Source organism: Elephantulus edwardii, unplaced genomic scaffold (genome assembly GCF_000299155.1).
Source record: "Elephantulus edwardii isolate Elephantulus edwardi_28Jun2011 unplaced genomic scaffold, EleEdw1.0 scaffold00026, whole genome shotgun sequence".
Taxonomy (NCBI): domain Eukaryota; kingdom Metazoa; phylum Chordata; class Mammalia; order Macroscelidea; family Macroscelididae; genus Elephantulus; species Elephantulus edwardii.
Genome location: NW_006399776.1, coordinates 7,853,241 through 7,866,519, shown reverse-complemented (window position 1 = coordinate 7,866,519; position 13,279 = coordinate 7,853,241). Strand labels below are relative to the sequence as shown.

Sequence of the window (13,279 nt, the reverse complement as noted above, 5' to 3'; positions counted from 1 at the left end):
TGTGAAACCATTACCTACTTATTCCTTTGTAGTGCTGACCTGGAGATATTTTTTTCCATTTGTTTTTCTGAGAACAGTTATTCTTAGAGCTATTGGCTCTGTTAAGAGAAAATCAAGAAATTAATCTCTCTCTCTGCATGTGAGGATGGTCATCAATATAAAAAACAAAATTATTCTAAATCATTGAATGGATTCTGTAAATATAAACTGAAATAACAACAAAAGGAAAAGACCTCGAGAAAATGAGAACTGAGACTCAAATGAAGACTTGTACACCAATGTCCATCATTGCAAGAACAGGGAAACAGTCCAGATGTCCAACCACAAAGAAATGGATTGAGGAGAAGTCAGGATACATTCACGCAATGGAATACTACACAGCACACAGGAGCAATGATTTTGTAAATTATTACCTAACTTGGGAGGGACTGGAGAGCATTATGCTGAGTGAACTAACTCAGTACCATAAGGACAAATACTGTATGAAACCATTATTGTAGAATGAGAATCAGGATCCAAAGGGGCAGGAGGTAGAAGCAGAGCAGTGAGGATGGGCAGGGAGGAGGGGTGTTAATCATAGAGTCGCACAATTTGATGTGAGGTGAAGGAAATGGGAAAGATTTTGTGTGAAAAACAATGTACTGGAACTTTGTAAATAAATCAGCATAAAAATTTTTTTAAAAATAAAGAAAAGTCAAGGAAATTTTATGTGACTAGTCATATTATCTTACATGAATAGATGAACATAGGCACACACACACACAAAAGAATAATAGTATTACATACCACTCTAACCTTCATCAAGGCAACACAACATTCAGAACTTTTTTCACCTTAGAAATCAATTGAATTTACAGTTCTACTTTTTCATGAATTAAAGCTACTGACTTAAAGGCAAATCATTTTTTTCCTGAAAGAGTATCAAAGAAATGAAGTAGCTGATCTTTATTCACTGTACCCTGGAAGTCTCAAATGGAAAGTAACAAATCAAGTAATTCCATCACACCTTGACTGAAGGAAGCAGTACTGCTAATATGACAGTACATGCCATTGTAATATTGTTTTGTTGAAGAAATTTGTTTCTCTCTCTGGCAAGAGACATTGGACAGAAGGAAACGAAGGTCAAAACAAACAGACCACAAACTCTGAACTACAGTAAGGTTAAAATATATTAAATAAAATACAAAATAATCATAGCACTTTAGCTAGCTTGACCACAGCACACATGAATTAAGACATTAGTTTCTATAATGCAACCCTGATCTTAAGACCAAGTAATAACAATTTCCCCAAGAATTTCAGTGAAGAATAACCATTGAGCCATATTACATGACAAGTCTCAAAAACATCAAGGAAATAAAACTTGTTGACAAAAGTACTATCAAGAAATGGTTGCTATGATGTAATCACTCAACTCAAAGAACTAAAAAATATAAAGATGTTATAATTTACCAATTTCAAAAAATACCCCTGCAAGTCTCTGCTTAATTAAGATTCTTTATATTCTTCTGTCACATCTTCAATCTTCAGTTCATCTGCACATAAAAAAACAAAGAAACCCGCCAAATTATTACATAATCAGAAATTTGCATATTAATTATTAATTAGAAAGTTACTTATAAAAATATTAAACCCTTTTACCCATAAAACAATCCTCACATTCTTATTTTATATATATTGAATCACCACTATAAACTATATACAAAAAATTGCAAGAATAAGTACTTCCCCTCATTGAACTTATAGTCAAGGGAGACATTTTGGGATTTTGAAAACTAAAATGACTATGAGACCAGAGGCAGAAATTAAAATTCTTTTTTTTTTTTTGCTTTATACTAAGTTTTAGGAAAGTAAGATGGAATCAAAAAGTAAATGTTTTATTTAGAGTAAAAACTGCTTTTCATTTCTTCAGTGTGAGGGGAAACTTATGACACTAACAGAAATAGAATGGGAACGTTTTTCTAACCTAACAAGAATCTTATACAGGTTGTGTGTGATTAAACAATACAACGCTGATACACACCTTTCCTGATTTAAGTCATGTGGTATCTCATTGTTGGTCTATATATGGGTTCTATAGGAATACAATTTGGTGTTCTGAAATTCTCATTCTTCACCATGTTATCCATAATTTGTTATAATGTTATTGCTGTTGTCAGGTGCCATCAAGTCTAGGACAACCCATAGTGACCCTACGAACAACAGATCAGAACACTGTCCTGTCCTGCACCATCCTCACATTTCCTGACACACTAGAGCCCACTGCAGGAGTTACTGTCAATCCACCCAGGTGAGAGTCTTCCTCTCCTTTGCCGACCTTCAGCCTTTCCAAGCATCATGTCCGTCTGCAAGGAACAGCCCCTCCAAGTAACACACCCTAAGTACATGAGGCTAAATTTTATCATCCTTGCCTGCAAAGAGCACTCTGGCTGCACTTTCTCCAAGACATATGTTTGTTCTTTTGGCTGTCGATGGGATGTTCAGTACTCTTCTCCAACACCACAGCTCAAAGGCATTAATTCTTCTATAAACCTCATTCATTCTCCAGCTCTCAGATGCATAGCAAGTGATCAGAAAGGCCGTAGCCTGAATGAGATGCACCTTAGTCCTCACACTGAGATCATTACTCCTCAACACTTTTGAAAGGTCCCTAATTGCTGACTTTCTTAGTGCAATATATCTCCTCATTTCCTGGCTGCTAGTATCAAGGGTGTTGACTGTGGATCCAAGTAATATGAGGTTGTTGACAGTTTCACTTTTTTCTCCATATATCATAATATTACCTATCAGTCTGGTGGCAAGAATTTTATTTTTCCTTGACATTGAGATGGCTGTGTTCTTCTGCAACAAATGCTTCAAGTCTTCCTCTCTTTCAGCAAGCAAGCTTGTATCATCTGCACAACACAGGTTACTGGGTGAGTTTTTCTCTGATCTTGATACCACATTCTTCTTCATAGAGAATCCAGCTTCTCAAGAATTTGCTCAACATACAGATTGAATAGGTACAGAGAGAGGATACAACCCTGACACACTGCTCTTTTTCATTTTAAACCATGCACATAACAACAACAACAATGTTCCCTTGCTCTATTCTCAAAACAGCCTCTTGGTCTAGGTGCAGGTTTCTCATGAGCATAATTAAGTACCCTGAGATTGCCATTCTCCTCAATATTAGTCATAGCTTGTAATCATCAACATCATCAAATGCCTTTGTATAGTCAATAAAGTATAAATAGACATTATTCTGTATTTACTTTCAGCCAGGACCCATCTGACATCAGCAAAGATATCCCTGGTGCCACAGCTTCTTCCAAATCCTGCCTTAACATCTTGAAGTTCCCTATCTATGTTCTGTTCTAGCCATTTTTTAATATCTTTAGCAGTATTTTGTTTGCATGTGATATTAATGATATTGTTTGATAGCTTCCACATTCAGTTGGTTCACCTTTCTCGGGAATGGGAACAAATATGAACTTCTTCCAATCCATGGATCAGACAGCTCTCCTCCAACTGATTTGTTTCGATCAACAGATGCAGCCGTGGGTGTGCTAACCAATTTGAGGACAGCTGGCTGGCCAATCTGTTGTAATACACACAGGAAATGTCTTTATATTGTCAATAAAACACAATAAACATTTTTATAGCATTCCCTGCTTTCACCCGATGTCAGCAATTACAGCCTCTCATCCCAGGTCCTCTTCTGAATCTAGCTTGAACTTCTGGCAGTTCCCTGTTGATATACGTCTCCAGTTGGTTTTGAATAATCTTCACCAAGATTTTATTTGAGTGTGATATTAATGATAATGTTCAGTGGCTTCTGTATTCTGTTGGACTACCTCTACCTGGAATGGGCACAAATATGGATCTGTTCTAGTCAGTCATCCAGGAAGTTTTCTTTCATAGTTCTTGGTGTAGATGAGGAAAGCACATCCAGCTCTGCATCCCTTCGTTGTAACATTTCAACTGATATTCCACCAACTTCCAGTCTTTTTATTAAAAAAAAATTCCATTCCTTCCATACAGTTTGTACTTTCTTCAGTACCACTGGTCTGAAGGATCATATGCTACTTGCTGAAATGTCTGAATACCACTAGGATGGGGACAAGTCAACAAAAGCTCTGGTGATGAGTCTGAGGATGAAGAAAACAAAGGGAGCAAAGCCAAGAGTGAAATCTGAGTTGAGAGGAAATGATAAAGAAATTATTTTGAAAAAAAAAATCCTTTGAGGCCACATCCAGATGGAGTTACCTGCCTTGCAGTCAGAAATAGGGACTTAGAAATTACTTTAGAATTAACATATTATAGGTTTCATAGGTAACAGACATAGATTTAATAAGCAAGAAAAAGTAATCAGGACGAGAGATTTTTTTTTTCATCTCTCACTTGTTTTCAATCACTTGCTATACATCTGAGAGCTGCACGATGAACAAGGATGACAGAAGAATGATTGATGCCCTTGAGCCTGTGGTGTTGGAAAAGAGTACTGAACACCCATGGACTGCCAAAGGAACAAATACATCTTCAACAAAGTACGGCCAGAGTGCTCCTTGGAGGCAAAGATGATCAAATTCATCTCACATACTGTGGACATGTTGCTAGGAGAGGCTATTCCTTAGAGAGGGACATCATTCTTGGAAAGGTGGAGGGTCAGCGGAAGAGAGGAAGACCTTCAATGAGATGGACTGACACAGTGACTGCTGCAATGGGTTCAAGCATGTCAGAAAGTGTGAGGATGACACAGGATAGGAGAGAGTTCATGTCTGCTACTTATAGGATTGCTATGGGTCATAGTCTACTTGACAGCATCTAATAACAACAAAAGAAGTAAAAGTTGAAACTGTGAAAATAGACTTGTCAAAAGACTTAAACTAACACCTGAATACATTTTATTCCGTTATTGTCAAAACCTGACAAATTTTATAAGATTGTAAAATCCAATACTGGACCATACCAAAAGTTTCAACAAACTGAAAATGTATGAGTACACTGGGACTGGAAGTCCGTACACAAAATTAATACAAGCACAATAATAAATGGCACTTTGCAAATATATTTCTTGGAATAAATTTTCATCACTGATGCTTGGAATTTGAAATGCTAAACAAATCTATTCAAAGTATTAATTTCCATTCAACCTAATTTATCTTTTCTTCTGAAATTAGCACTGTTTTCTGGATGAGAGAATTAATTAACATCAAGACTAATGTATTCACAAGAGTGACAATCTAAAAAGAAACAAACAAATAACACAAACACCCCGAACAGTGATAATCTCAATCTTGATCTCACCAGAACATTGATAATTATGGTAAGTCATCGTGTGACTTACAATGTACACAGTGATAATCTCAATCTTGATCTCACCAGAACATTGATAATTATGGTAAGTCATTGTGTGACTTACAATGTACCTCTCATCCCAAACTACCTTAAACTATATCTTTACATTGAGATACTTGGTAAGAATTATACACCAAAATATATACTCTCCAAATCTCACCTGTTTTGGGTTTTGAGGGAGAACTGAGATTCAAATGCTGATCTTCTGATGAAAGGTTCTCATTGGTGTCATTCAGCAAATCATCCAAGAAAGAGGGCCTTTTCAGTCTCCCAATGCCAATAGCTTTTGACATATAGTAATCTTCTGTGTCACTAACAACCTCATCCGTAAACAGTGGGAGGCATTTCATATTCTCTCCCTCAGTGACAATGACCTGTGACATGCAATGCCCAGTCAAGGCTTTCGTGAGATAGTAGCCATGAGGTGTTTCACCTTCCACAAACTCCAAGATATTTGCATCTTCTGCCTCAGTCTTTCTGATCCCTGTTTCTGATCCACTTAGTAGCTCAGGAAGAATCAATCTGAAAAGTGGGGGGAACTCAGACATTGTATCCTCAGTGTCTTTGTTTTCTCTTTCTGAAGAAAGTCTAATCATGGAGTTCTGTTTGTAAATGCATTCATCCAGAAGAGATTTTAATTGTTCCTCAGAGAGCAGTGGTGTTGAGTTTAACTGATGAAATAAAGCAAAAATTTTCATAGTCAATTGATTGAATAAACACCATTTCCTTTTTGGTAAGCTTCCAATTATACAATATAACCAGAAGTGCCTGAATTTCCTCATACAAAACACTCACATAGGGAAACAATTCATGTTAAAGTATCAAAAAGAGCCAGATAAATATACAGCCTTTGGAAACATGAATAAGACATTCAAAATCAACCACATATATAAAAATTCAGGGAAAAGTGTCATACCATTGATGGAAAGAAATTAGTGCACCAGTAAATCACCAATTCCCTTTTGATAGGTGGAAGAGAAATAACTTAGACTGAAAGGAAGACATTTAAAACATCATTTTTTTAAAAAAGAACGTTGAGATATAAAGCACAGAAGTAGGCCACCACCTTTTCTATAACCAGGGATCCTGTCAGAATCTCCAGGAAGTGTTTTCCTGTCTCCATCCATTTCTCAGTGTGACCCTCCAGTGGGTTTTCAGAGGCAATAAATTGCATGAGGAGATTGCCCAACTCCCTCTCAAAGTGTGACCACACTCCCACTCAATTCCCTGACATGAAGCAAATAAGGAAGACCACACTTGCCCACCCAGCTTCATCACACCTATGCTTCTCCACAGTTTTAGGCTGCTGACATTCTTACTGATGACAGGAAAGGAAGGGAGGACAAGTGGTGCATCCTGAGATGTGTAGCTACTCCAAAGCTACAGATTCAGGCTGAGGCCAGGGGCATTACAGGAGTGGGGCATTCTGGGAGGAACATCTGATCATATCCATTTAATCTCTGCTTATGAAAGTTATCAGGGTGGGCCTTTTCCCAAAAACCGAGATCTTAAAGATTTAAAAACATGTTTTCTCCTAGTAGTAGCTGTGTCTGCCCAGTAGTAGGAAATAGATAAAATAAATTAAACCAAATTATAGTTCTATACAAATTCAACTGACCAGCGTGCCACTTAAATTGCAACAATCTCTAAAAGATAAGGAATTAAGACATAATAAGATGCTTTATTTTAACTTTAAAAAGACCTTTCCCTTCCCCCCAAAAATCAAAATCTTCCAATTTTACAAAGTAAAATAGGTAAGAAAATACTAATCCTGCTTTTCCGGGAAGTGAATTGTCTAGGAACAGTTTTGTGTGTAAGAAAATTTAAGCATGAAGAGCCTTCATCTTAATTTCTGACTCAGTAAAGTCAATGACAGCAAAAATATTATCACATTTTGAAAGTACACAGTAAACATTAATATTCTAAGCGACTCGACGGCACATAACAACAACAACATATGGAAAATACTAAGGGGGGGAAATCTCAGTTATTGGAACTAGGACAATTAACTCTTCATCACTATATATTACTTCTAAGGTGATTAACAAAGAGTAGCAGATAAAGCAAGTTTTTCATAAATTATATAAGTGATTTAAAATTACAATTCACTTCCTTGGAACTCTGGTGGCCTAGTGGTAAAGAGTTGCACTGTCATAACAAAGGCACATGGTTAGAATCCACCAGTTAATCTGTGGGAGAATAGGCAATCTTCTTCTGTCTGATTAACTCTCTCTGTAAATCAACGGTACACAACAACAACATATTAAAGCCTATTGTGCTAATGCGAAACCTATACTTGGACCAAGAGGCAGTAGTCAGAACAGAGCAGGGTAACACTGCATGGTTCAGTATTGGGAAGGGTGTACACCAGGGATGCATCCTGTCTCCATACCTTTTAAACATGTATACAGAGCAGATTATTCGAGAGGCTGGGCTCTACAAGGAGACTTGTGGCATCAGGATCGGTGGAAGATCTATTAACAATCTGCGTTATGCAGATGACACAACCCTGCTTGCTGAAACTGAGGAGGACCTCATGCACTTGCTGCGAAGGGTCAAGGACTGCAGCCTTCAGTATGGACTGAGGCTCAATGTCAAGAAGACAAAGATTCTCACCACTGGACCAATTGGCAGCGTCAGGATGGATGACGAAGAGATTGAGATTGTTCACAGCTTCAGTTTGTTCAGCTCCACAGTCAACACTCTTGGCACCAGCAGTCAGGAAATCAAAAAGCGTATCGCGATGGGAAAGTCTGCTGTTAGGGACCTCTCTAAAGTACTCAGGAGCAATGGTGTCTCTCTGGAGACTAAGGTGCGCCTGATACAGGCCATGGTATTTGCAATCGCTTGTTATGCATCAGAGAGTTGGACAATGACTAGGGAGGACAGAAGGATAGTGGATGCTTTTGAGCTGTGGTGCTGGAGAAGGGTACTGAATGTACCATGGACTGCCAGGAAAACAAACAGATTCATCTTGGAGAGGATTAAACCAAGCTGCTCCTTGGAGGCAAGGATTCTGGGGCTTCGTCTGATATACTTTGGACATGTTGCCAGGAGGGACGGGTCCTTGGAGAGGGACATCATGCTTGGGAGGGAGGAGGGACAGCGCAGGAGGGGAAGACCCTCTATGAGATGGATTGATTCGGTGAATGGGGTAATCGGGATGGGTGTGTCAGAGGCAGTGTGGTTGTCGCAGGATAGAGCAGGGTTTAGAGCTGTTGTGCATAGGGTCGCTATGAGTCAAAAACGACTCAACGGCACATAACAACAACAACAATAACATACCTAACAAAAAAACTATGAATGTGAAAGTAATAAATTATCTGGAAACATATTTTTCATTAATCTGATAGTAAAAACTCACAAATTCAACCTAAAAGTTAATATACATGTCAACAAACAAGAGTTTCACTCTACTGTTAGGCACTAAATATTTAGGGCATTCAGATGTGTGTTTTTCCACCATTACCATAATATCACTAAAAAGAACAAGTTTGTCAGTTTAAAGACTAAGGGGCACCTGACCTAAATCATGTCTTTTAAATTGCTTCTTATGTATATGAAAGTTGAACAATAAATACAAATGTTGTTGTTATTGTTGTTAAGTGCCATCGAGTAAGAAACGAGATGACAGAAGAAAAATAGATGTCTTTGAATTATTCTGTTCCAGAAAAGTACTAAAAACCCCATGGACTGCCAAAAGAAGTAGTTTGTCTTGGAGAAAGTGCAACCAGGGTGCACTTAGAGGCAAGGATATCATCTCAGATACTCTGGACATATTTTCAGGAAGGACTAGTTCTTAGAAAAACACATCATGTGGGGAAAGTGAAGGGTCAGAGAAAAAGAGGAAGATCTTCAACAAGATGGACTGATACAGTGGCTGTAACAATAAGCTTGAGCGTATCAGAGACTGTGAGGATAACACGGGAGAGGGCAGGGTTCAGACCTATTGTTCATAGAGGATCTGTGAGTCTTAGTTGACTGAATGGCATCTAACAACAACAACTGCCACAATGTCAAGAGCTAATTATCAGTAGCATTCCCTACATCCTATTAGGGAACTAGAAGATGGAGGTAATCTGATGCTGTTGTATTGTTGGGTACTGTCAATTCCAACTTACAGTGGGATGACAGAGGAGAACTGTTCCACAGGGTTTTCTGGGCTATGGTTTTTATTGGAGCAGACTGAATACTGTCTTTTCTCCAATAGAGATACTGGTGAGTTCCAACCACTACCACTTTTTCAGTTAGCAACCAAACATTTAACCATTGCAGAACTATGGAACCTTTAAAGACTAGTTGTTGTTGTTGTTGTATATTGTGGAGTTGGAATTGACCTATATGTGACTTTCCAGTGGATTTTCAAAGGTAACCAATGACACAGAAAGAGATTTCCTATCTTTCTCCCACAGAGAAGCTGGTGGATTCCTTTGTGGTGTATACCTTTGTGTTGACAGTGCAGATATCTCATTCAAGTATTAATCAGATCTCAGTCTTGTTTCGTTTCCAAGATCACACAAAATCAGGGGCCTTCAGAATGTGTGGTCATTGTATGGTGTTAAGTATTTTAATTGAAAATTTACTTAATTTGTTTATGTAAAATTTCTTAAGGAGACAAACTCCTACAATTCAGAAAGAATTCACTTGGTGCCATCCTCCTCACCAAACATCTTTGCCAAAGACTCATCACTATAAAATCTCCAAACACCAGAAACAAAGAGAGTATCTCAAAACTTTCCCAGAAAAATACAGATCTCATGCAAAAGACCTAGAATCAAAAAAGGCATTATATGGAAGGAAGTACCTGGGGCTGTCCCCACCCTGGATAGGGAGTGCATCAGTCAGGGGGAACCTGGTCTTCAGCGTACTAATCAACATTGTCAATAAAAATTTAAAAAATGAAAATAAAAATCAGTGAGATTTTTCTACAGTAGTAAAGAACACATGCAAGAAGAAACTAGAGACACTAAAAACTTTTATAAGGAAACTACAAAACACTACTACATGAAACAATAAGAGATCTAACTAAACAGAAAAATATTCCCTGTTCATAAATAGGAATACTCAATATAGTGAAAATGGCAATTTACCAAAAGCCATCTATGTGTTTAAAGCAATCCCAATACAGCTACCAACCTTATTTTTCAAAGAGAAAAAATAATTGGCCAGTATATTAGGAAAAGAAAAAGAACTTGAAACAAAAATGAAGTGGGAGCCACTCCCTAGCCTCAAAACTACACAGCCATAGTGACCAAAACAACATAGTATTGGTAAAATGAGAGACATATAGACCAGTGGAACAGAATCAAGAACCCAAGAATTAGCCTATCTACCTATGGCTAATTGGTTTTTGACAAGAAAACAAAACCTATCAAATGAGGAAATGACAACCTCCTTAACAAATGATGCCGTCAAAACAAGACATCTACTTGCAGAAAGCTGAAGCAGGATTCACATCTCACACCTTACATAAAACTCAACTCAAGGAGGACCAGAGTACTAGGGGTAAAGCCCAAACCATAAAGATCATGAGACAAAACGGGTCACACTTAGAAGCACTAGCCTATGCCTTGCAAAGACAGCCAAAAATACACAAGGAGGGAATAACATCAATTAATGGGATTTTCTAAAAATGAAGTACCTCTGTGCATAAATTTTTTTTCCAATGACATCTCAGACAAACGTCTCATAATGAATAATATTCTACAGTATATTACAGGGCCTCCACAAGGAAAAGACTGATAAGCCAATCACAAAATGGCAAGGATTTTTTTGTTTTCTTGACATTGAGATGCAATCCATGTTGAAAGCTGCAGTGTTTAGCCTTCTGCAGCAAGTGCTTCAAGTCCTCCTTATTTTCAGCAACCAAGGTTATGTCATCTGCATAATGAGGTTATTGATGAATCTTCTTTCAATTTTGATATCATAGTTTTCTTTATAGAATCCAGCACTTCAAATAAACCACTCAGCATATACATTAAATAAGTATGGAGACAGAATATAACCCTGACACACACCTTTCTTAATTTTAAGCCACACAGTGTCCATTGTTATGTTGTCACAACAACCTCTTGGTGTAGGTATACGTTCCATATGAACACAATTAAGTATTCTGGGATTCCCATGCATCTCAATGTTAGCCATAATTTGTTTTGGTCTACACAGCCTAATGCCTTTACATAGTCAAGAAAGCACAAATAGACATTCTTCTTGTATTCTCCACATAAGATCATTATTGTAAAAATAGAAGGATAATTAGTAAGATGGGTATAAAAGTCCAAAGGGGAATGGGTGGGGCACAAAGAGATGGAAAATAGGGACGGGTGAAATCACTACGATAGCTGAGTTCAGTGAGCAGATGGGGGCAGGGGGTGAGGTGATGGAGAGAGAAAGATCCAATTCAGACCTAAAGAGACAGAGTAATAGATATAGATCAAAGGTGATTGATTTTATAAAGCACAATGTATATAAACAATTGTAAATAATATATATAATAATATATATAAATAATAATGTAAATTAATGAAACAAAATGTATGAGTCTTGTATCCAAACCAATATAAACAGTTTTAAAAAGCACTGATGCCATTCTTGTTGTGTACTGTTGATTCAGAACTAACCCATAGCTGACCCTCCAGCAGGTTTTCAGAGGCAGTTAATCACACAGGAAGAGAACGCCCATCCTTCTCCCATGGAGCAGCTCGTGGCCTCGAACTGCATGGCTTCAGGATTGCAGCACAGCATCTTGTCCCTTGGCCTTAGTCTTTTCACTAACCATTGTATAAATTGAAAGACAATGGAGAAATACCTATGAAATTCTGAGGGAAAGTTAGGTGTAACCTGCAATTCTTCATCCAGCCAAATAATTAACTGAGTAAGAATGGGATAAAGAGATGTTCACACAATCAAAGACTCAAGGATAAACTTTTCACACACCACTGTTTCACGTACTGATAAAGTACGTACTCGACAAAAAAGTGTAAGCAAAGATAGAGGCAATAATGAACATAAAGTGTATAATCTAATCCAGGGAGCAGCAAAAAAGAAGACCCAAAATGGCTCCTGACATAGAAAATTAATTTTGAGAAAAGATGGGGTTAATATATCCTTGAATGTTTCACATGCCAAAAATAAGATGATACAATAGATGCATGGCTGTTCTGATAATATATTTGAGTAAATGAAATAAACTAAGCAGAAGGGGGGAAAAACCCAACCCAACAATTACTAGCTCAAGGGTTAAAAAAAGCAAAGTTATTCCAAAGGCAAGATAGTTCACAGAAACACAGAACACAAGACAAAAGAAAGAAAAGATAATTACTAAAAATTAAGGCAAACAAGTTTCACAGTAAATAACATTATAAGATATGAAAAAATAATATTATAAGATACTATTTGTTTCTGCTGTGAGTAATATTTACAGAGTCTAAATCTTTATGTAAATATTGATGGCTGGGTTAACCAAAGCTTGTGATTTAAATAGGGCAATGAGGGAGAGAGAAAGCTGTTTGGAGTACAAAGTAGTATTATAGCTACCATTAGAAGTCAATGTCTACTTCTAAAATTTATCAACTGGAAAAGCAAGTCATAGGAAACAAAAGAGAGATTTAAAATAAAGGGAAAATATGTAAAGAAATTATATGTAGTTGACATGGCAGAGTAATACTAAGGGGTGGAGGGTACAGGGGAAGAGGTTGTTTTAGTTTTTAAAAGTTCAATACAACTTCAATTTTTTTTTTTACTGTGATAAAAATTTACACTAAGGTCTAAAACAAAAGTAAACTAATATAAAAATAAACAAAAATTTGAAAATTTCCAACTTATCATTTGAGGTTGTTGTTGCTGTTGTTGTTATGTGCCATCTAGCACAGAACATCTAGCTAATCTAGGTTTTATGAAGCCTAAATCATTTTAGAGAAGGGGGAAATTTTTTTTAATA

The 13,279-nt window shown here is 37.2% G+C and overlaps 1 protein-coding gene across 1 annotated transcript in view; it reads right to left on the bottom strand.

Annotated features, from left to right (window-relative positions):
• Positions 1–1,488: 1,488 nt before the first annotated feature.
• FSIP1 (fibrous sheath interacting protein 1) overlaps positions 1,489–13,279 on the bottom strand; it is a 186,668-nt gene continuing 174,877 nt past the window's right edge. The window contains exons 11-12 of the mRNA XM_006883029.1: positions 5,501–6,011; positions 1,489–1,535 (exon numbers count right to left, since the gene is read on the bottom strand). Of these exons, the coding sequence (XP_006883091.1) occupies positions 1,489–1,535; positions 5,501–6,011 (558 nt within the window). The remainder of the gene's footprint in view (positions 1,536–5,500; positions 6,012–13,279) is intronic.